The sequence below is a fragment of the Oncorhynchus masou genome, chromosome 24, assembly GCF_036934945.1.
Source record: "Oncorhynchus masou masou isolate Uvic2021 chromosome 24, UVic_Omas_1.1, whole genome shotgun sequence".
NCBI lineage: Eukaryota > Metazoa > Chordata > Actinopteri > Salmoniformes > Salmonidae > Oncorhynchus > Oncorhynchus masou.
In genome coordinates this window covers 66509756-66534387 of record NC_088235.1, presented here as the reverse complement: position 1 = coordinate 66534387, position 24632 = coordinate 66509756, and the positions used below count along the sequence as shown (strand labels likewise).

At 40.6% G+C, this 24632-nt stretch overlaps 1 protein-coding gene and 1 long non-coding RNA gene across 3 annotated transcripts; one reads left to right on the top strand and one right to left on the bottom strand.

The window, feature by feature from the left end:
- Nucleotides 1-890: 890 nt before the first annotated feature.
- LOC135512511 (V-set and transmembrane domain-containing protein 4-like) lies at nt 891-24432 on the top strand. Its single transcript, XM_064934606.1, has 8 exons — nt 891-1293; nt 8687-9133; nt 19542-19592; nt 19792-19902; nt 20247-20280; nt 20496-20632; nt 20915-20988; nt 21477-24432. Exons 1-8 carry the CDS (start codon nt 1245-1247, stop codon nt 21657-21659), a joined length of 1086 nt encoding a protein of 361 aa, XP_064790678.1. The 5' UTR covers nt 891-1244; the 3' UTR covers nt 21660-24432.
- Nucleotides 11669-20138, bottom strand: LOC135512512 (uncharacterized). 2 transcript variants are annotated; one of them, XR_010451423.1, is made up of 4 exons: nt 19800-20138; nt 19514-19633; nt 13356-19179; nt 11669-12808 (listed from the first exon to the last, which is right to left on the bottom strand). It is a non-coding gene; the product is annotated as an uncharacterized LOC135512512 (long non-coding RNA). The 2 variants fall into 2 exon arrangements; XR_010451422.1 differs by lacking the exon at nt 11669-12808 and having other exon boundaries at nt 13074-19179.
- Nucleotides 24433-24632: the final 200 nt, after the last annotated feature.

The following is a 24632-nucleotide window of genomic DNA, read 5'->3' as shown; positions in this document are numbered from 1 at the left end:
ATCTTTACAAAAGGAGTTAATGTAGGAAGAGCTTTCAATGTCATCCTGCACAAGATTGGAAAAAGTGAAGTTTGCATGACACCAGCCACATTTGACAAAGTGCTAACACTTTACATTAAGGTAGCTTTTATAACGTATTGGTCAAAATAGTGTGATAGGTGTTCAGTACTTGCCAAATAGTAAGCCAAATTTGACCTGCCGTTATTAACACTTTATAAAATGCACTTACACATGGTTATAACCTTTATCTGTCATCAAGCAACCATAAAAAGGCTGGAAATGTCATTATTTTCAGTGTTCTATTCCTGAATTCCACAACTCAGCTCTGAGTTGGCTGCCAATTGGGGAGTCATCAGCTAGAGCATAAAGGGAGGAGGGAAAGGTGTAAATTACATGTGATTTCAAATTAATCTGCATGAAAAGTAAACAACACTATATAACAGAAATTGTAAAATAAAAATAATTTTGAAAGAGTGATTCCTGAAGGCCGTTAGACATAGTATATAAAGGGTTATGTGTTGTGTAACACCAGTGGGCTAGGGATGGCCTAGAGCCAGCAGTAATACTAGCTCAGCACTTTAGCCCGGCCATTAAACCAACAGGCCTGTAGTCTACTGGACCAGTCTGACCACAGCCTGAGACTAACCTTGCCACTCTGTTGGAGAGACAGACACAGACACAGACACAGGTCACGCTCACACACGCACACACGCACACACACACACACACACACACACACACACACACACACACACACACACACACACACACACACACACACACACACACACACACACACACACACACACACACACACACACACACACACAAAGATGCCCGCTAGGCCTGCCTAATGCTTCTTAGGCAGCTTCAGCTGGAAATCTGCGGCTGTTCCAAAACACTACTCAGGAAACGACATTTCCCTACATTTAACAGGGGAAAGAGAGAGAGAGAGCGAGCGAGAATGAGAAAGAAAGAACTGAGGGGAGTTTCTAAGTGAGAACAGAGCATGTACTGTTTCTTATTACACACAGTGATTTTGGGAACGGAGAAAGAAAATGAGAGAGAAGAGACAAAAATAGAGAAAAGTAGAGTAGGCTAGATGGTGGCCTGGGCTCTGGACGATGGTGTAACTACTGGAGAGTTGTTACGTGGCTGTGTCTAGATGTATAGTTACATCTTGTTGTTTGCGTAGTTTATTGTATAGGTGCAGTGTGCGTTTATGGATTGGTTGACTGTGGAAAATGAACTTCTCTGTAATGTACGTTCTCTTGACTAGAGCTCTCATAGCAGGTAAGGTGCTCTACTTACATACTACTACTGTATTCACATACTGTACTACATCTGTATTAACATACTACTACCCTGTATTTACTTGCTGTTAATTTATCACTGTATAAGTAGGGATAAATAAATACTTTTGCACATTCTTGAGTTTGATTTGTCAGGATACTCTTCACTCTCAACCATGTGAACGTATTCAGTACATTGTCAGGCCACTGTTTTATATGTTATCCCATACAAACATTCTTCACATTTTATTGTGTTACAAAGGGCATAAAAATGTATTTAATTGGAATTTTGGAAGAACCTCTTACTAAAAAATGTATTAATAGAAATGAAATACCTAAAATATGGCTCCATGCATCAAATACATTTTACAATCACCTATGGCATTGATTGCAGCTATGAGTCTTCTTGGGTAAGTCTATACTTGCTTTGCACACCTGGATTGTGAAATATTTTCCCATTATTCTTTTCAAAATTCTTCAAGCTCTGTCAAGATGTTGGGGATCAAGTCTTGCCATAGACTTTCAAGTAGATTTAAGTAAATACTGTAACTTGCCCGCTCAGGAACATTCACTGTCTTCTTGGTAAGCAACTCCAGTTTAATTTCGCCTTGTGTTGGAGGTTATTGTTCTGCTTGAAGGTGTATTATTCTCCCAGTTTCTGGTGTAAAGCAGACTAACAAAGACTGTGCTTAGCACCGTTTCTTTTAGTCCTAAAAACCGCCCAGTATTTGCCGATGTAAAGCATACCTATACCATGACGCAGCCACCCAAACACAATGCTTTGCAATTAGGCCAAAAAGTGTATTCTGTTTTTTTGCAATATTACTTTAGTGCCTTGTTGCATTCAAGATGCATTTTTTGGCATATTTTGTATATTTCTATTCTTCTTTTCATCGTGTCATTTTGGTCATTGTTGTGGAGTCACTAGTTTTCTCCCATTACATCACTGGAGCAGTTTAATTCCTGTCCTGCAGCTCAGTTCAGAAGGATGACTATCTTTGATTTGTCTAGGTTGTTTAATATATGATCCATAGCATAATTATTAACTTGACCATGCATGAAGAGATTATAAATGTCTGATTTGTTATTGTTACCCATCTACCAATCACTGCCCTTTTTATGAGGCTTTCAAAAAGCTCCCTGGTCTTTGTAGTTGAATCTGTGCTTGGAATTCAATAGTTGACTGATTGACCTTACAGATGTTGGATGTTTGGGGGACAGAGCAACATTTAGTCATTCAAAAATCCTGTCAACCCCTATTATTTCACACAGAGTGACTCCATGTAACATATTATGTAATTTGTTAAGCGACATGTTTACTCCTGAACTAATTTAGGCTTGCCTAAACAAAGGGTCTGAATACTTATGCAATGACTATATTTTAGTTATGAACTTCCACTTTGACATTACAGAGTATTTTGTGTAGATTGTTGACAAATAAAAATCATAATTCAATTCATTTTAATCTGACTTTGTTATACGTTTGCAAGGCACTGTATCTACCATCTGTCAGCAACAGGAGATAAGCAGTCACTAACTTCTCATATATCAGTTTTGAAGTTCAGACTGCTAGCATCTCAAAATCAACCACATATCGAAAGTATATAAGCTAGGTATATATATATATATGGTCAGGGCGTGAGTTGGGGTGGGCAGTCTATGTTTGATTTTCTATGATTTGGGGATTTCTATGTTTCGGCCTAGTATGGTTCTCAATCAGAGGCAGGTGTCATTAGTTGTCTCTGAGAATCATACTTAGGTAGCCTGGGTTGCACTGTTTGTTTGTGGGTGATTGTCTATGTTGATTGCTTGTTTCAGCACAGTTCTCTTTATTAAAATTGATGAACACATACCAAACCGCATTTTGGTCCTCCGATCCTTCTCGCCTCTCCTCTTCAGATGAAGAGGAGGACGACCGTGACACAGTGGGGCAAAAAAAGTATTTAGCCAGCCACCAATTGTGCAAGTTCTCCCACTTAAAAAGATGAGGCCTGTAATTTTCATCATATTTAAACTTCAACTATGACAGACAAAATTAGAGAAAAAAAATCCAGAAAATCACATTTTTAATGAATTTATTTGCAAATTATGGTGGAAAATAAGTATTTGGTCACCTACAAACAAGCAAGATTTCTGGCTCTCACAGACCTGTAACTTCTTCTTTAAGAGGCTCCTCTGTCCTCCACTCGTTACCTGTATTAATGGAACCTGTTTGAACTTGTTGTCAGTATAAAAGACACCTGTACACAACCTCAAACAGTCACACTCCAAACTCCACTATGGCCAAGACTATGGCCAAACTCCACTATGGCCACTATGGCAAAGAGCTGTCAAAGGACACCAGAAACAAAATTGTAGACCTGTACCAGGCTGGGAAGACTGAATCTGCAATAGGTAAGCAGCTTGGTGTGAGGAAATCAACTGTGGGAGCAATTATTAGGAAATGGAAGACCACTGATAATCTCCCTCGATCTGGGGCTCCATGCAAGATCTCACCCCGTGGGGTCAAAATTATCACAAGAACGGTGAGCAAACCACACTGGGGGACCTAGTGAATGACCTGCAAAGAGCTGGGACCAAAGTAACAAAGCCTACCATCAGTAACACACTACGCCGCCAGGGACTCAAATCCTGCAGTGCCAGACGTGTCCTCCTGCTTAAGCCAGTACATATCCAGGCCTGTCTGAAGTTTGCTAGAGAGCATTTAGATGATCCAGAAGAAGACTTTGGGGAGGTTTGTCTGCAAAGGGACCAGGACGACTGATCCGTGTAAAGGAAAGAATGAATGGGACCATGTATCGTGAGATTTTGAGTGAAAACCTCCTTCCATCAGCAAGGGCAACGTGACTGGGTCTTTCAGCATGACAATGATCCCAAACACACCGCCCAGGCAACGAAGGAGTGGCTTCGTAAGAAGCATTTCAAGGTCCTGGAGTGGCCTAGCCAGTCTCCAGATCTCAACCCCATAAAAAATCTTTGGAGGGAGTTGAAAGTCCGTGTCGCCCAGCAACAGCCCCAAAACATCACTGCTCTAGAGGAGATCTGCATGGAGGAATAGGCCAAAATACCAGCAACAGTGTGTGAAAACCTTGTGAAGACCTACAGAAAACGTTTGACCTCTGTCATTGCCAACAAAGGGTGTATAACAAAGTATTGAGATAAACTTTTGTTATTGACCAAATACTTTTTTTTTCCACAATAATTTGCATATAAATTCATTAAAAATCCTACAATGTGATTTTCTTGACTTTTTTTCTCATTTTGTCTGTCATAGTTGAAGTGTACCTATGATGAAAATTTCAGGCCTCTCTCATCTTTTTAAGTGGGAGAACTTGCACAATTTGTGGCCCCATATATATATATATATATATATATATATATATATATATATATATATAGTATATTTCATTAAGCAGATGCTTTTATCCAAAGTTACTTACAGTAATTTGTGCATACATGTTTTACGTATGGGTGGAACCCACTATCCTCGCGTTGCAAGCGCCATGCTCTGCAGAGATGTGCGTGCGTGTGTTATTATGTGTGTGTTTGCGTGCACTGGTTTTGTAAACAAAGAAACAGCGCAGACATAGCTGTGGTTTGGTTGAATTCAGCCCTTGTTCTGACTTCAGTGTCACTGTCTTTGTCCCAAATTGCACCCTATTCCAAATAGTGCACTACTTTTGACCAGAGGCCATGTATGATGACCTGTGGGCTTTTGTCTTTCTGGCGTGGTCATGGACAACATATGAACATGGTTATGACATAAAGATATTCCGTACATACACTGCAAAATAAATCTAGTTGTTTCAATTAAGTAACTGGTTCCACAGCCATTTTGTTGTTAATTCAACTTTTCGGTCCAAGTGTTACCTGAACTAAAAAAACAATAGTTGGCCAAGACTTAGCTCCAACTTGATAAAACTTAGACAAAAATGCAATACATTTTAAATGATATGATTTCTCAATTTGTCTGTTCATTCAATTATAAATTATTATCTAAGCATCTTAACTGAAAAAGGCAGTGTAAAAAGGCAGTTACCAGATGAATGGACCAATTCATATTTACAGTGAACATACATCATATAGCCTTTAGTGGTTATGACGTAAACATAAAGTGGGGAGAACAAGTATTTGATACACTGCCGATTTTGCAGGTTTTCCTACTTACAAAGCATGTAGAGGTCTGTCATTTTTATCATAGGTACACTTCAATTGTGAGAGACGGAATCTAAAACAAAAATCCAGAAAATCACATTATGATATTTAAGTAATTAATTAGCATTTTTTTGCATGACATAAGTATTTGATACATCAGAAAAGCAGAACTTAATATTTGGTGCAGAAACCTTTGTTTACAATTACAGAGATCATACATTTCCTGTAGTTCTTGACCAGGTTTGCAAACACTGGAGCAGGGATTTTGGCCCACTCCTCCATACAGACCTTCTCCAGATCCTTCAGGTTTCAATGCTGTCGCTGGGCAACACGGACTTTCATCTCCCTCCAAAGATGTTCTATTGGTTTCAGGTCTGGATACTGGATAGGCCACTCCAGGACCTTGATATGCTTCTTACGGAGCCACTCCTTAGTTGCCCTGGCTGTGTGTTTCGGGTCGTTGTCATGCTGGAAGACCCAGCCACAACCCATCTTCAATGCTCTTACTGAGGGAAGGAGGTTGTTGGCCAAGATCTCGCGATACATGGTCCCATCCATCCTCCCCTCAATACGGTGCAGTCGTCCTGTCCCCTTTGCAGATAAGCATCCCAAAGAATGATGTTTCCACCTCCATGCTTCATGGTTTGGAATGGTGTTCTTGGGGTTGTACTCATCCTTCGTCTTCCTCCAAACACGGTGAGTGGAGTTGATCAGACCACAGACCACCAGACCACCTGTGAATCATTGAGATGGTCATTGGCAAACTTTAGACGGGCCTGGAAATGCGCTGGCTTGAGCAGGGGGACCTTGCGTGCGCTGCAGGAATTTAATCCATGACGGCGTAGTGCGTTACTAACGGTTTTCTTTGAGACTGTGGTCCCAGCTCTATTCAGGTCATTGACCAGGTCCTGCCGTGTAGTTCTGGGCTGATCCCTCACCTTCCTCATGATCATTGATGCCCCACAAGGTGAGATCTTGCATGGAGCCCCAGACCGAGGGTGATTGACCGTCATCTTGAACTTCTTCCATTTTCTAATAATTGCGCCAACAGTTGTTGCCTTCTCAAGAAGCTGCTTGCCTATTGTCCTGTAGCCCTTCCCAGCCTTGTGCAGGTCTACAATTTTAACCCTGATGTCCTTACACAGCTCTCTGGGCTTGGCCATTGTGGAGAGGTTGGAGACTGTTTGATTGAGTTTGTGGACAGGTGTCTTTTATAGAGGTAACGAGTTCAAACAGGTGCAGTTAATGCAGGTAATGAGTGGAGAACAGAAGGGCTTCTTAAAGAAAAACTAACAGGTCTGTGAGAGCAGGAATTCTTACTTGTTTTTTACATGATCAAATACTTATGTCATGCAATAAAATGCAAATGAATTACTTAAAAATCAAACAATGTGATTTTCTGGATTTTTGTTTTAGATTCCGTGTCTCACAGTTGAAGTGTACCTATGATTTAAAAAAACAGACCTCTACATGCTTTGTAAGTAGGAAAACCTGCAAAATCGGCAGCGTATCAAATACCTGTTCTCCCCACTGTATGTGCATGATGCGCAGCGCTAGTTCATACAGGAAACCAGAGTATTGGCATAAGCTGATAGCATCAGCTGGTATTGCACCAATTAGATTCATCACTCCACGTTAATATGGCGGTCTATTTAGTCCACCAGGTTCTGCACACACTTCTCTGATGGCTGCCATGTGCAAACTATGCACTGGTGTTCTCGGTGGCATGCTATTGCAGGAACATGCGTTACTCGCATGCATGTCTGTTACTTGCTTTCCCCCAGCCTCCACCTTTTTGGTTCTGTGTTTCCTTCCTGCAGGTGAATTAGTTTAGCATGCTCTATGCCTGTAATTATTATTATCTTAACAATATGCATGCTCTGGCAGTGAGCTACCCTGAATGAGCAGAGCCTAACACCAAGACTAATGTATTGCATGTATTGTAATCTTTCTTATAAATGGTTAATTTAATACGTGGCGTTTCCTGTCTGAAATGTGTAACATATGAACTCTCAGGCCATGGACAGACTGTAGGGGTAGGAAATATTAACAAGACTAAAGCTCTATAGTAAACACACACACACACACACACACACACACACACACACACACACACACACACACACACACACACACACACACACACACACACACACACACACACACACACACACACACACACACACACAGACACACACAAACAATTTATGGAGCACAGGTGGTCCTTGTTATCCTGTCGTGTTTCTCTCTCTTCCCCTTTTCTCTCTGTACAGTAGATGAATGTGTACCACCTGTAGCTGTTCTGTCTCCGCTGGCAAATTATCCATACTGTTTCCAGACAGACTGACTCCCCTGAACAGACCTGACCCAGCTGGTAGCACTGGGCATCAACACACACAACCCCCCTTTAGAAAGTGTACAGTCTGTGAACAAGTCAAACTCTATGGACCTCTCTTATACCTCTCCAGACCCTGTCTGGACTTCTATTTATCTATAAATGTACTGATGATCCAGTATGAATGTTACAGTTGTTATTCAAGAGGTGATAATGTACAGTATTTAGAATCACAGATAGAGTAGATTTGAGCAATAGTGTCAGTACAGTCTCTGAGTAGGTGTGTGTGGGCGTGTATGCGTGCATGCATGCATGTGTGTGTGTGTGTGTGTGTATGTGTTACGAGAATTATGTTCTCAATGTTCATAAACTACTTCAATTAAACTACTCAGTCTGCAACCCATAATTTGTAAGATTCTGGTTGAATGAAACAGACGGAGGCCCAGCTATGATAGTCAAAATGTTTATTCACGAGAGCGCTAGTCCGTTGTACAAAATCATTAATTTTATACTGGCTCCTTACGCACTTACATTCACACACAAACAGTAGGTATCCTACGCACATACTGTATCACTATTCAGCTGACAAAGATTAGGGAGACCGTGGGAAGCACTCCCTGTCCTCTCTCAAGATTAGGGAGGCGGTGAGAAGTACTCCCTGCCCTCTCCCAAATCTCTCAGTGGCCCCTAGCCAAGGTCGGCATCAAATTTTGCTGAGACAGTCTGTGTTTAAGATACTATAAAGATCTATTGTACAGATATATAATTTATTGACTAAACCTAAACAAACCCATCAGATAATAAATGTATGATTCTAATGAATTTCATACAGTTTCAGAGTGGAATTATTTCATCATTATCTTTCAACATTTAAATTACTTTAACAGTATGTTTGTCCCCACAGGTGTGTGTGAGGCCCTGAACGTGACCGTGATCCCTGGGCCAGTTGTCATGGTTAGTGAGGGTGAGAACCTGAACCTGTCCTGCCTTGTCTCCCAGAAGAAGAGGAGCAACAGCTTCCTCGTCCTCCGATGGCTCTTCTCTCCTCCTCCTCCATCTTTCACTCCTCTCCCTCCATCCCCATCTCCTCCTCTTCCTGAACAGCTGATTGTGAAGTTGACCATGAAGAAGATACAGATATATGGGAACTACAGTTGCCGGTTCTCCCAGCCCAAGTTCCATCTGTATGAGGAGAGAGAGAGAAGGACAGAGGGAGAGGTATATGGACTGCTGGTTCTGAATGTGACTCGAAGGGACCGAGGGTTCTACACCTGTAGGGTCCAGGAGATACGCAGACACAGAAACAGCTGGAAGGCTTCGTCTAATGGCACCTCTGCAGCTCAGCTCACTGGTAAGAGTATGTAAGTTGTGTATGTGTGTTTTTTCATGTGTACCTATGGGTGTGTTCATGTGCTTGTGTGTGTGTGTGTGTTACTGCCTAGGACTGCTCTATGGTTATGTAAAGAAGGATGGTTTCAAGGTCAGTTACACAGCTGTTTCCTTCAGCTCAAAATCAGAGTCAGTCACAGCTCTCAGAATAGTGCTTTCCTGGCCCTGGTTGTTATGCCACAGATAACTGACTGCCAGTAAAACTATCTACTTGTGTAGACACACAATAATTTCAACTCTACAAGATTTTCCTGCCATGTACAGTAAACAGGCCTGGAGGCTAACAATATGAAGCATGGGGAGACCTGCGACCAACGTATGGAGATAGAAATCTATGTTTCAAATATATGAGTAGTGAGTCACAAACAAAAGATGTCTTTAAATCTGAGTCTTTAAAGATACCCATATAGTTTCACAAACATATGCCATGATCCAAAAGCAAATTAGTCAAAAACAAATGCTGATTACCAAATAAATGCAAGACAGATTTTTTTTCTGATTAACACAGCACATTAATACTATAGTATATTTCTTACATTGCAAACACAATGTTAATGTGAAAACATTTGTGACTGGTAACAGGATCTGAGGCGTTTGACGCCAGTTCCTACTTCACAGTAGGGCTGTTTACAGAAAAATGCCTTCTTGAACTTTCATGTGGCTTACTTACAAACTTGAATAGGATACGAAAATAAGTATACAATTGTTAAATTATGAGCCTAATTTAGCGAAGTAGAAAACACGCTATACAGCGAGAAAGAAAGGATCCTTCCTGGCTGAAATAGTAGAGTGGTTGGACATGCCGAGATATGAGTCCTGATTGGTCTGTCATGTCACAGGCTTCCTTAGTCAGTATATATAGTACAGTGCCTGCAGAAAGTATTCACACCTGTTGACTTTCTCCACATTTTGTTGTTTTACAGACTGAATTTAAAATGTATTAAATTGTCACTGGCCAAGACACAGTAAATACTCCATAATATCAAAGTGACATTTTTGGGGATTTATTTTGTATTTTTTTTACAATGAATTAAAAGTGAAATACTGAAATGTCTTGACTCAATAAGTATTCAACCCCTTTGTTATGGCAAGCCTAAATAAATTCAGGAGTAAAAATTTGCTTAACAAGTCACATAAAAAGTTTAATGGACTCAATTTGTGTGGAATAATAGTGTTTAACATGAGTTTTGAATGACTATCTCATCTCTGTACCCCACACATAGAATTATCACAGATTCAACCACAAAGACCAGGGAGGTTTTCCAATGCCTCACAAAGAAGGGCACCTGTTGGTAGATGGGTAAACATTTAAAAATGGTGAAGTTATTAATTACACTTTGAATGATGTATCAATACATCCATGTCACTACAAAGATACAGGAGTCCTTCCTAACTCAATTGCCGGTAAGGAAGGAAACCGCTCAGGGGTTTCACCGTGAGCCCAATGGTGACTTTAAAACAGTTAAATAGTTTAAAGGCTGTGATAGGAGAAAACTGAGGATGGATCAACAACATTGTAGTTACTCCACAATACAACCTAATTGACAGAATGAAAAGAAGGAAGCCTGTACAGAATTTTTTTTAAATTGCAACAAGGCACTACAGTACTAATGTCTGAATACAAATAATTATGTTTGTGTCAAATCCAATACAACACACTCCATATTTTCAAGCATAGTGATGGCTGCATCATGTTATGGGTATGCTTGTAATCATTTATGACTGGGTAGTTTTTAAGGATCAAAAATAAATGTAATAGAGTTAAGGACTGGGCAGTTTTTCAGGATGAAAAATTAACGGAATGGACTTCCTAGAGGAAAACCTGGTTCAGTCTGCTTTCCACCAAACACTGGGATATGATTTCACCTTTCAGCAGAAAAATTACCTAAAACACAAGGCCAAATATACACTGAAGACAGTGAATGTTCATGAGTGTCCAAGTTATAGTTTTGATTTAAATCTGCTTGAAAAAAAAGGAGAATGTCATATGGTCAGATGAAACCAAAATAGAACTTTTTGGTAAAAACTCAACTCGTCGTGTTTGGAGGACAAAGAATGCTGAGTTGCATCCAAAGAACACCATACATACTGTGAAGCATGGTGGTGGAAACATCATGCTTTGGGTCTGTTTTTCTGCAAAGGGACCAGGACTACTGATCCATGTAAAGGAAAGAATGAATGGGGCCATGTATCGTGAGATTTTGAGTGAAAACCTCCTTCCATCAGCAAGGGCATTGAGAATGAAACGTGGTTGGGTCTTTCAGCATGACAATGATCCCAAAAACACCGCCCGGGCAACGAAGGAATGGCTTCGTAAGAAGCATTTCAAGGTCCTGAAGTGGCCTAGCCAGTCTCCAGATCTCAACCCCATAGAAAATCTTTAGAGGGAGTTGAAAGTCCGTGTTGCCCAGCAACAGCCCCAAAACATCACCAGCAACAGTGTGTGAGAACCTTGTGAAGTCTTACAGAAAACGTTTGACCTCTGTCATTGCCAACAAAGGGTATATAACAAAGTATTGAGATAAACTTTTGTTATTGACCAAATACTTATTTTCCACCATAATTTGCAAATAAATTCATATAAAATCCTACAATGTGATTTTCTGTTGTTTTTTTCTAATTTCATCTGTCATAGTTGAAGTGTACCTATGATGAAAATTACAGGCCTCTCTCATCTTTTTAAGTGGGAGAACTTGCACAATTGGTGGCTGACTAAATACTTTTTTGCCCCACTGTATATATGAGGAATTGGAAATTATGCAGACAATTACATTGATGGAAGATACAATCTATCTGTAGTAAAAAAGTTAATCTACCTATTTAAAAAAAAGTCAATACCTGTTTGCGTACCCGTTGTTGCGTTAGTTAGTTTGTATTTACTGGTCAATATGATAAGTTCCACCGTCTTTCCTACCTACCCCACCGGCTACTGTTATTTTTCTCTGAGTTGCTCTATGCAACAACCTGCAACTGCACACTTTTGCTGCATGACACATGATGTTATTCCGCTGAAACTAGGTTATGTGTGCGGCCCGCATTTACATATTAACTCAGCGAAAAAAGAAAAAGAAGTCCTCTCACTGTCAACTGCGTTTATTTTCAGAAAACTTAACATGTGTAAATATTTGTATGAACATAACAAGATTCAACAAATGAGACATAAACTGAACAAGTTCCACAGACATGTGACTAAGAGAAATTGAATAATGTGTCCCTGAACAAAGGGGGATCAAAATCAAAAGTACCAGTCAGTATCTGGTGTGGAGACCAGCTGCATTAAGTACTGCAGTGCATCTCCTCCTCATGGACTGCACCAGATTTGCCCATTCTTGCTGTGAGATGTTACCCCACTCTTCCACCAAGGCACCTGCAAGTTCCCAAACATTTCTGGTGGAATGGCCCTAGCCCACACCCTCCGATCCAACAGGTCCTAGACGTGCTCAAGGGGATTGAGATCCGGGCTCTTTGCTGGCCATGGCAGAACACTGACATTCCTGTCTTGCAGGAAATCACGCACAGAACGAGCAGTATGGTTGGTGGCATTGTCATGCTGGAGGGTGATGTCAGGATGAGCCTGCAGGAAGGGTACCAAATGAGGGAAGAGGATGTCTTCCCTGTAACGCACAGCGTTGATTGCCTGCAATGACAACAAGCTCAGTCCGATGATGCTGTGACACAAAGCCTGTGTATATCACCCACTACACTACTGCACACAAGAGGATCTCATAACGTGTGTGACATTGTAGTGACATAGAGCTGTTATCTTCTGAATAAACCTAGTAATATTTTACATCCATAGCAGTCAACATTAATCTTCATCTTACTTCAGTCTCATCTGAAAGTTATAAATTCTTGGATATCTGCAAGAACCCTGGCTAACAATTTGAATCAGCAATACAAAATTGGGTTTAAATATTTATTTACTAAAAACCTAACTAATCACACAGAATTCACATACACACAATTAATCATTACTTGATTACGAATTATGTCATAAAGGAAAACTTCCCTAGCGGGCGGAACAGATATGACAACTTGTTACACAAAGGAAAAGGGCCTGGGTTGGAGTGAAAGTGCGGGAGACTGAGGAACAAAGGAAAAAAAGATGTGCTATCGTAAATACAGTATCTTATGCATTCTAAATTACCGCAAATTTGGAAAAGGAAAATGCAATAAATATTTACTCTGAGCTGTGCTTCAGTAGGTTGGTGGTAGATGGAAGGCCGTGTTGCCAAACCAAGTCCTCTGTCCTTTGAAGAATGTCTCTGGTTGTCAATTGGATACATTGTAGTAACGTCATCGTGTGACAGACGGGATACTCTGTCTGTTCCTTCCTAACCTGCGTTTGCAGCTGCGGTCGCTAATCCAACAGCTAGGAGGTTTCACTTCTGTAGTGAATAAGAGTTCAAAAGTTCATAACATTTGCAACCCAAAGCTCATGCTGATGTTGGCTTTTTTCTGTAGTTATGAACCATTCTGACATAGGACCGTCACCCTCGTGTCCTGGGAACAGGAAGTTATGTTGTCGTCAAGGCTTTATATAGGAAGGGAGAAAAGGGGTGTGTGTCATAGAATACAACCTCTGTCTCTTCACATGGGCGGGCCACTGAGTGAGCAGCAATATCTTATGAAAACCTACAACTCACATTTTAGAAGCTAAAATCATATTTCATCCCATCACAAATAATTTAATATTTAAACATTTAAATTGAACCACAATTCCATTTGAATCTGATAACTCTGATGTGTAGACTTTCCACTGTAGAGTTTATGTCATCTTATCATTGATGAGAATGTCTCAGATGACAACCGAACTGACATCATATTTATTAAGTACCACCGCATATGTTCAATTGTTCGGATTACCCGAATATAGTTCATTTCCCCCCACATTCTGACGTTCCCAGAATCTCTATGTTAACCAAGGGTATTGCAAATGTAACCTCAGTAGGGTAGAAAGGAAAAAGGGGGGAAGAGGTATTTATGACTGTCATAAACCTACCCCCCAGGTCAACGTCATGACAGTCCCACTATGTTGGGTTCAATCTTGCGATTAACCTGCATGTTGCAAACCAACACAAAAATGATCGTGGGTTGTCCTGGTTGTGGACCATCGATGTGGTCCCCATCTGGTGGTCGACCCGGGTAGGGTGTCTACAAATTAAGAAGTCCGCTCCATTGCTGGACAGCAGACGACCAGTTGGTGATTGCTGCTGTAGTCCCCCCCTCTGGTGTGGTCGACCTGGGTAGGGTGTCTGCAAATGAAGAAGTCCGCTCCATGGCTGAGCAGCGGATGTCCGGATTGGGATCGCTGTTCCGGACCCGTCGTCTGCTCATCCAGAATGGAACATCTGGGCAGTAACTTCGGCAGATGTTAACAACGTACACACACTCATGAAATATATCATCACATTTCCTCCCAAATGAGCGGCGTTGTGGCACTAACTGATGGTTGTATGTGGAAGTTGTTTATGGCTCTATCACTTTCTACGTGTCGAAGAAAATGAATAGTTTTTTTTGTGAAAGCATTAACAAAACAAAATATAGTTATGCCACCTTAATCATCTAATTGGACTGTATTCTATCTACGTCTATGTCTTGGCAAAATGACCCTATCATGGCATTGTCTAATGTCATATCTAGGGCTTTCCTAATTTGTGGGGTGTTGCTTAGGGTACTATCCTAAGTTGATAACTATATGATAAGTCTACAGCTGTAAGGCACTAGTTTTGGACAGTCTACAGGGATTACCTATGAACTTCTGAGAAGAACACTGGTGAGTGCTGTAGCTGTAGAGTTAAAAGCCTCAAAATAAATGTTCAACTTTACTAAGGCTGGTATTTTGCTTGGACCCTTAAGTGATCCTAGCATAAATCCTAATTGGATGTTCCGTTATGGATCTGCGTTTATGCTTACCAAAGCAAGCATGTCAAGGGAAGGAAACCAAGTATCCTGACAGATTACAACTTGTCCAGAATGAGTCTGACGTAGTCAGGTCATTTTCAAGTCAATGCCTGAAGGTCAGTCAGAATTGGTGTCGTCTGTAGTGGTTTTACTACCACTCACTGTCTTCCACTATTGTAGGTATGAAGAAGTATACTTCATAGCTATGTTATCCACGGAGGAGCTAACCTCATGACGGAAGTACTCTAAGTATTAGACCAGTCGTACGTGGTGTGATCGTGGTTTATGACTTCTAATAACTTTAATCCTGAATGGAGGGTTCTATTTATTAGTGGCGTGTGTAACCATTGGAAGAGTGCAATGGAGATTCCCTTCCCCGTGCTGCACTCTGAGTGACTCCTATGTCGCTGTTATAAAAAACTATTTATCTTGTGAGGTTACTAATCCTCTTACTGAGTGTTGCTGGACTGACTGTGGTATTGGTACTGGTACTCAAGGGGTCCAGTTTTCCTACCAATTTATTCTGAAATGTTATCCTACAAGGAATACATGATTAGAGCATTTTACTAGTTGTCTTGTAGTGACTACTACACATGGCAAGGAATGATTATTGTTGCCATTTATTTTGGAGGTGGACAAGGCCATTGGACTTCCTTTATGACCAGTGTGGTACACCTCAGTACTATCTTAGATGTGTTCTAAGATAATCCCCGTCTAGGGGCCTGTCTGCTCCTCACTGTTCTCAAAGGGGAGTTTACAACTAGATTTGATTTATGCTCTGGCGGCCTCGTACGGTGTTGTCCATAGTCTCGACCCCCCCACCGGCCTCGATAAGGCTCGCCATGGGTCTGGGCTACTATTCCCCCCCTTTGTGTCTCGGGATTCCCCCACTAGTGGGTGGTGTTGGTATCTGAGGCGCAAACAAAATGTTCGGACCCTATGTACGAGTTGTCAGTGACCGTGTTATTATGAGAGTGGCTGTAACCTTTCAACCAAATTTCCTGGTGTTTGTGCTTCAACACCCTGTGGTTGTCGAGGTCTGTCAGTCACCACCGCGTCTGCGTGTGGCAACCTCTTCAGTAACTGCGAACTGAGACGAGGATATCCGTCTGTGATATCGCAAAGTGTTTCACCAGTGGGAGTCATCGGGTCAGTTGCTGGACTGACGCCATTAGTCTCATTGTAAGGGTTGATAGTCCCCCACAAAGCGGAAGGTGTATCATCGGAAGCAGAGTATACTCTGCGCATCAACGTTTTTCTTGCTGGGATGACCGCAGTGTTTGCGGAAGTGTCCGAAGGGCAAGAGAAGTTCATCTCAACTACCGTATTGCACGACTGCAAGGAGGAGGGAAGTTGCTCATTCATAGAGCCAGCTGGCTCGAAATCATCATCATAAACCTAACCCCCCAGGCCAACATCATGACAGAAGCATACTGGGGTCAGCTCGACTCACAGAGAGACAGGCTCATTTCTTCCATCCATTCAGTGTTTCCTTGTGAATTACAGTGAATTCCTGGGTTTCCATCACTCTATAATTTAGCTTTCACTTGTCTTTAGCAAATAAATTATACCAGACATCAGCTAACTAGCCTGTTTTTGTACTTGGGTCCAGGATCGCCAGGAAAACTCATTTAGACTGGGGTTATATTCATTACGACAAACATTAAAATTATTATTATTGCTAAATACTGCATAATTGAAACACTTGTCCCCTAATCCCCCCGTCCGCAAAACATGTGTAGATATTGGACTATAACTTCTGCCTTCCTGTATTATACTTATGCTAAAATGTTTATTCTATTTTACTGAGCCATTTACTTTATGTTCTTATTCTTATATTTTATTTTTTCTAATTGCTGTTGCATTGTCAAGTAGGAACCTGCAAGTAAGCATTTAGCTGGACAGTGTATACCATGTGCATCCTGTACGACTAATAAAACTATTTTGCAATGGAAAATTATTCTTATTGGAGGACAACTCTAGGTACCCCCCCCTGTTTCAGTAAGGTTGTTTTTCTCTGTTTAATGCTCAATGAATACGACCCCGGATTCTCAACACAGCAGGATGAGTGGGTCGTGGCATGAAAAAATGCCCCGGGCCAGGTTCCTGATAGTGATGGAACAATAATGATAGAGTAGGATCAAAGAAAGGGAGTGCTGCTCATGGATCAGCTTTCTCCATTCAAATCTTTCCTTAACATTATAATTATTACACAATACTGACAACGGATCAGCTCCTACAGAGATATTACTACCTACGGCTGCAAATATTGAGGCGCCTTATTATAATGCTTACCCTATGAAAATGCACAAAATCACAGATTTGGCACATCGTTGCACACATGTTAGGTTACACATCTTAAAATATATTGAGGCAAATACAGACAGTAGCCTACTAATAGCAAAATATAACTAAATTGATTATAATAGTCCACTGCTTCTTTTTTAATGCGGCCATTTCTGTTTTCATTTAAAGCATATTTTTATATGTCGCTTGTTAATTATCAATTGTAAATACATTGGCAACTTTGTAACCTTTGAAATCTCAGAAATGAATTACTGCACAAAAACACGCGTAAGACAGTCTGAAGGAAGATAGAGAGAGGGGGGAGAGAGAGGGGGGAGAGAAGAGAACGAGAGGCGAGACATGAAGTGTCTGTTCAACTCAGTCCCTTTCAGTCAGAAAACAAAGACTACGCCCTGCTGAGACAGCCCACTTACTCACCTCGGAACAAATATGCTATACCAGATAGCCAACTCTCGCCCACACACTTAACCCTAACCCAAACCAGTCAAAGTAGAGATGCTGTATCAAGCAGAGATATGGCCAACTCTCGCCCACACACTCACCCCAGACCACTGTCTGCAGCCAAATGCTGACTTCTGCTCTTTTCAACTACGTTGATGAGAACAGTCAGTGCTGTTCATAGACATGAACATAATCTTTCATACAGTATGTTTATATGACATCATAAGTACTGCTACATACATTGGGGCGGCAGGGTACCCTAGTGGTTAGAGTGGTGAACTTGTAACCGAAAGGTTGCAAGTCCAAATCTGTTGTTCTGCCCCTGAACAGGCAGTTAACCCACTCGTTCCTATGCTGTAATTGAAAATAAGAATTTGTTCTTGCCTAGTTAAATAAAGGTAAAATAAATAAACATACAATTGCTCAACTGCCTTTTGACTACAGCAACCAGTATATAAGGTTGAACATCTGGCCTCAGAAATGCTTTTATATTCTCAATGCACATCTGTCTGATATAGAAGCTAAAGGACTAGTAGAAACAGATGAAACCATGGCTGTGTCCAAATATCTGGCTATGCTGGGTGGAAATTATAAGAGTACATGACCATTAAGGCCAGATCGTTCTTCAAGATGTTCAAACATAAATATTTAGTACTGTGTGTGTGTCTGTGTGTGTGTGAGCCCCTCACTAACAAGCCTGTACCTCATCTTTCTTGGAACTCCAGCCCTCCGTATCACTTCAGTTATCAGCAAGGTTAGCCTCTGTTCAGACAAATACAATTAGCTGTATGCGCTCTATCTCTACAGTATATCACTAACTATTACTAAGATAATGTAAATGTCAATATTTAGGTAAAAATGTAAACATGACAGCATTATCTCAATGTACCTGGAGCAGATATGCTGTATGGGTGGTAAGAAAAGAAAGCCATCTCAGGTTAACTGAAGTGAGTCAGTATTAATGTTGTATCACTCCCTGTTTTAAAGAGGCATATTAAAATCTCATTTACAGGTTCAGAGGCTAAGTATGTAGAACACCTCTCATCTCTCCTCTCCTTTGTCTATCCTCCATCTCTCCTCAATCTCACTCCTCTCCTCTGTTCTCCTAAATGCCCTTGGCACATACTGAAAGCCTTATCTGGCACACTCATATCCACACACATTCATACTGTGCACACCCGCACAACTCAGTAGATTTGTAGATGGGGGAACCCCCTCCTCTCCAGCCAGCCCTGTTTGTGGGGTTGTGTGGGTTTGGAATACCCTGCAGTCATCACTCTCTGCCTCAGTCTGATGGCGGTCTGGGCCTGGGTGTATTTCAGTGTATTTCTGTGAACCACTGAGGGAGTCTGTCTGCTGCCATGGGTGAATGCACACAAAGAATGTACCATTTCACTAACATACATATTTCAGTTTTCCTCTGTCTTCAGCAAACATTCAACTCTACTGTTTTCATTGAGTTTCTTAGACTACATTAGATGAAATTGTAATGTTCAGATCTGGGTCAAATACATACAGTACACAAAGTAGTATGACAAACACTTGAGGTGCACTTGATTTAGCACCTGAGGTGCACTTGATGTCAATTGAAACCAATTGTAAAGTCTAAAAAGTGCTAACTCTGCACACAGGTGAGTAAAATGAAGCACTTGACATTTATATTACCAATATCTACAAATTTTTCACTTACTGTATCCAATGTTGTCTTTTTATGTCAGTATACATCCCACTGGACAGGAGCGATGAGGGAGTGTGGCGTCTATTTGGAGGTAGAGTTTTCTCATATGTCTTTACTCAGCCCATCTTCGTCCTGTACTGACAACATTAGCACTAGTGTTACACTTCTTTCTAATCAGAAACAAACCCAATCTGGAATCAAAACATGACATTCCTGTGCCTGTCTTACTCTTCCAGATGTGTTATAGATGTGTCCCCACTTTGATAGTAAAACATTAATGTGTGTTCCAGATGTGTACCTGTGTGCAGTGCTCCTCTGCTCCTTGGGACTGCTCTCCATCTTCCTGTTCACGCTGGTCCTCAGCTGCCAGTACCTGCACACACGTCATACACTCAAAAAAGGTAAACACACACTCTAAGGTTACAATTTATCTTCCCCATCACTTGTGTTTCGTAGCCTTGTGTGCTTGGCGTAAAGAAAGAAAAAGTATTTTACTGTAATTCTGTACCATCATTGTTTTTTTTTTTTACTTTTATTTAATTAGGCAAGTCAGTTAAGAATGTTTTTTTTTTCAATGACAGCCTAGGAACAGTGCTGCCTTGTTCAGGGGCAGAACAACAGATTTTTACCTTGTCAGCTCAGGGATTTGATCTAGCAACCTTTTGGTTACTGGTCCAAAGGGTCTAACCACTAGGCTACCTGCTGCCCCCTGTTAGCCCCTAACTCTGACTTCTCTTCTCTACAGCCAGTTATTACCTGGTCAAGTGTCCAGAGAGCTGGTAAGTCTTTACTATTAATTCATAATCTCCATGATCAATAGCTAAAGCTCACATTAATACTGTACACAACTTGGAAGATCATAGATTAATACAATTTAGGCAACTTCCAAAGTTACGTCTTTCTAAAGTAACTTATATCTTATAAGGGTGATTGACGGTCGTTGCTGCTTAAACACCCATTAATGTTAACCCCTGCCGTTCCTGTGTAACCCCAGCTCTGGAGAGATGGTGACCAGTTCAGTGAGCTCCTCCAGCCTGTCTCCTGGAAACCACAGGAAGGAGAAGAGACACAAAGCATGCAGGAGAGACACACCCAGAGAACCAGAGACACCCCCACACAGAGTAGATAAAGGTACAATACATCTATGTACTCAAGAATGACCTCACAACAGTAGCATTCAAATATAATGACAAGAATGGGGAAACACCTTTAGACCATGGCAATTTGACAATACATTCATGACTATGTCAAAATTGGCCACCGGTCCGCAACCAGCACAGAATGTTGACCAGAATGGGAATGTCCATTCTAGTATTTCTGTGAGAATAGATAGATAATCCTAGATAAACAAGAACTTAGAATACCTATTACATTTTCGACCTAGTAGAAATCAATCATGTTATTCTGTTCCAGTGCCTGTAGCTACAGAGAGACAGAGTCCCAGGAAGCCTCTACGTTTAAAGAGCCAGCCCAGGAGGCCGGTTAGGGTAAGAGCTCTTCTTGTTGTTCACCCACACACTCAGCCCATTACAACACATTAATGTTATATTATTACATTACAGGATTTCTGCCTTCTGAGTCATATCCTTTATTAATCATTTTCTGAGTTTAATCAATTTTTTACAAATTGTACAAGGTTTACATTTAAAAGCACATTTTCATATATTTTTCAATTGAGTTATTGGCCATAGAAGCTAAGGGAGCTGGTCTCAGAGGGCTGTTGTATGTGTTCTCTACTGTTATTATTGCTGTTCTGTCCTCCTGTTATGAGCCTGCCAATTCTAGTCAATTTTATTGCTTCCCCAACACAATTATTTATTCAGTCCAGTTCTTCCACTACACAGAGTGATCTCCTGTTATACGAAATGTTATCCTGTTATAAATAAATACCTTCAATGACTGCAAATGATAGGGAGAGAGGTTTTAACTATGTCAACCTTTAACTCTCCTTTTCAACTCCTCTCCTCTCTTCCAGTCGAGCGTCTATGAGGAGGACAGCCTGACGTATGCAGAGTTGGAGCTAGTACGACCCAGGCCTGAAACGCCCTCCTGCTCCACCTATCCGTCTTCTCTCTCCATCCCCGAGCCTCTAGCCTCCAGTCCTTCCAGCTCTGACACTGTCTACGCCCAGATCCTATTCCGGGAGAAACCGCTGTAGATGTCTTATTTAACCAGGAAAGAACTTGAGTTTGAAAACATATTTTTGTGTAGGCGACCTGGCAAGATACAGTACATAGACTCATCGGATCTTTGGCACTGCCTTTTGGCCATTGATGTGCGCCAATAGACTGTGTTAGCCTGCTGAGCCAAAGTTTTGGCACAAGCGACAAACCTTCAAGATTTCAGACAGAGTTCATTGAAAAGAAATTAAACAAACCCATTATTATTTCAAAGGACTCAACGAGATAAACGAGAAAAACCTGCTTCACACCTCGACTCTATTGATGAAATATCTATGTGGTTTTGTGTGTTGTTTAGTGTGCATCGCTGGTGGTTTTGTCTAGGTGACAGATTTTCTGTGTTAGAGATGTGTTTAAAATAATTGTATATAATTTCTGCATTCAACAATGCTAGAAATTGTATATGCTAGCTACTGTATATCATTACCTTGCAAACATATTGGCAAAACAACACGTTGGCTCAGGCAGAAAGCATTGGAACTCTGTTTAATGTTGAAATGTGTAAATAGGCTACTAATGTATCTAATGATTGTGGAGATGTTTCAAATATAAATTGCTGTATACAATTTTAGAACTGAATTTAACCTGACATATGATATGGTCCTTCTTTTCATATTTGTTTCCCATTTCAATAAACTGTTTGCGTTCATAAACAACTGTCCATGGCCTTAAGACCCTCTTGAGCGTATAGACCCACATTTACATCAGGGTAATCAGGAAAATATATGGCAGAAAATCTAAGGCTAACACTAGAAATACCTTATAGACACAGAGATCTCATGGGACAGAAAGACAGACATCTTACTAAAGCACAGCAGCACTACTCATTTTCAGTCTATTTTCTAGATTTTCAACAACACACCCCAGTCATAAACACCACAGACATAAACAAATGTGACTCATCCCGGAGGTAGGAGGTTCCATGCTCTACTGCCCACCAGGGGTGAAGGAGGAGGCCATTTTGTGAAGGTCAGATTGTGAAGGATGGATGGAGTGATGGGATGGATGGACAGAACGAGAGAGAGAAAGGGGTCAGAGAGCGAGAATAGAGATATGAAGGAGGAGGAGGTGGAGTCAGTGACTGGGATGAACCCTCTAATGGGAACATTTATTCAAATTAAACAAATTGTAATCACGCTTAATAATTAGCTTTACAGTGCACTATAATTGGGTTAAACTACAAGATGGTTCTGCCTAGGTGCTATAATTTATTTGATTTAATTATTCTGAGGAACCCAACGGTGTGGCGTTTAATATCATAAAGCCAGTGGAGGAGAGAGAACGGCCGTGGACTGTTGTCTCTGAGAAGGTCATAGCTGGCTCTATGGGAGAGTTATGGGACTATTTTCCAGTCTATTAAGCCACTCCACTTAGCACAATTAGAATCACGCTCAAAGGTTAAAGACAGAGCCCAGCAAACCAAAATTAGTTCTGTGAAAGTTCCCAGAACATTCGCTAGGTTGAGGCAAATGTTCTCATAACAATAGTTTGTATAAAACATTCACCTGACGTGTAAGAACTTTCCCAATACAAAATTGAGTGTTCTTTAAAAGGTTCCCAGAATGTTTCATTAGGTTGTGGGAACAATCTGGTGGGAACATTGTGGTGACATCACAAAATATATTTTCGCCAAAACACCAAAACTGTCCAGTTGTGTGTATGATTATACAATGTTTCTTTTAGGGTGCAAAAAACATTTACCTGATGTTACAAGAATGCTCCCAGAATATTGTTCTTATGGTCTTTAATAGTTGCAAGAACTTTCCCAGAACACATTTTTTTTATGTTCTTTCACATTTCCTAAAACATATATTTAGATTTTGGGAACATTGTGGGGATATGCCAAGATATTTGTTCCTATAACACTAAAACTGTCCAGTTGTGCAGATATTTGTTTGACGGTGCACAAAACAGTCCTTTGAGGTTGCAAGAATGTTAACAGAACAGCCGTTCTGAGTAATTCAACGTTTCCCAGAATATTTAATGAGGATGTGGGAACAGTGGGTACATGACACTACATAGGTTCCCAAAATCTGTCCAGTTGTGATGACATTCTTACAATGTTTGTATCAGGGAGCACAAAACATTCCCTCAATGTTTATAGAATGTTTCCAGAATGATTAAAATCTAGTTGTCCATGTGTTCATGTTCATGTTATCTTACTGTTGAGGAAGTTGTACAACAATCTATGCACAAACACAAATGGCAATTATTTGGAATCACATGAAAATTTATCTGAAATGTTATTGTACAAACATAGTTTTACCATATTTTGTTGACCGACCCCAGGAGCATTGGAGTGTTATCCCTGGAATCAATCCACTGAGCCACTGGGACTAACACAAATTTAAAGATGTTTACACCTTTACTCTGACTTCCAGGTTGTGGTCTTTGTCTTTGCAAAAGTGAAGATGACTAAATGTAGAAAAATAAGTATTGTCTATTATTTCCTACTCTACTAATCTTTATATACTGTAAAGTTGGATGTTTTATGATTTTATTTCTCCTATAAACTTGATTTCAGAAATCATGTCAAATTATTGCCTGGCAGTTTGTGGTGAGGTTTAAATAGATGTGCATATGTACTAAGACATATAGCAATAGTCTGGGTTATGATTTAAGGATTTCAGTACAAAGGGAAATCCACTAGAAACATTAGGATCCTGGTGGTGAAGCTGACTAAGTAGCCTGCATATCGCAGGTTCAAATCTGTCTTTAAAAAAGATATCGCTATGTTTGGACAATACTCTAATAAAGTATAATGATGTAAGAAGATTGAAATGCCATTTGTTTGGAAACTTCATATAATAATGTTACATTACACATCAATATTAGCAGAACGTTGCAGCAATGTTATACAGTAGGTGTCTCGTATGTCATCTCAATTAATGTTAGTGGGATGTTCCAGTAATGTTAGAACTAATTTAATGGAATCCAGACAAGATTTCTGA

What these genes read in the sequence shown, in the direction of transcription:
- LOC135512511 (XM_064934606.1), top strand. Translation starts at nt 1,245, where the DNA reads ATGAACTTCTCTGTAATGTACGTTCTCTTGACTAGAGCTCTCATAGCA. An exon ending in CTCTGCAGCTCAGCTCACTG is followed by an intron (nt 9,134 to 19,541) that starts GTAAGAGTATGT and finishes TTTTTATGTCAG; the next exon opens with TATACATCCCACTGGACAGG. An exon ending in GTCAAGTGTCCAGAGAGCTG is followed by an intron (nt 20,281 to 20,495) that starts GTAAGTCTTTAC and finishes GTGTAACCCCAG; the next exon opens with CTCTGGAGAGATGGTGACCA.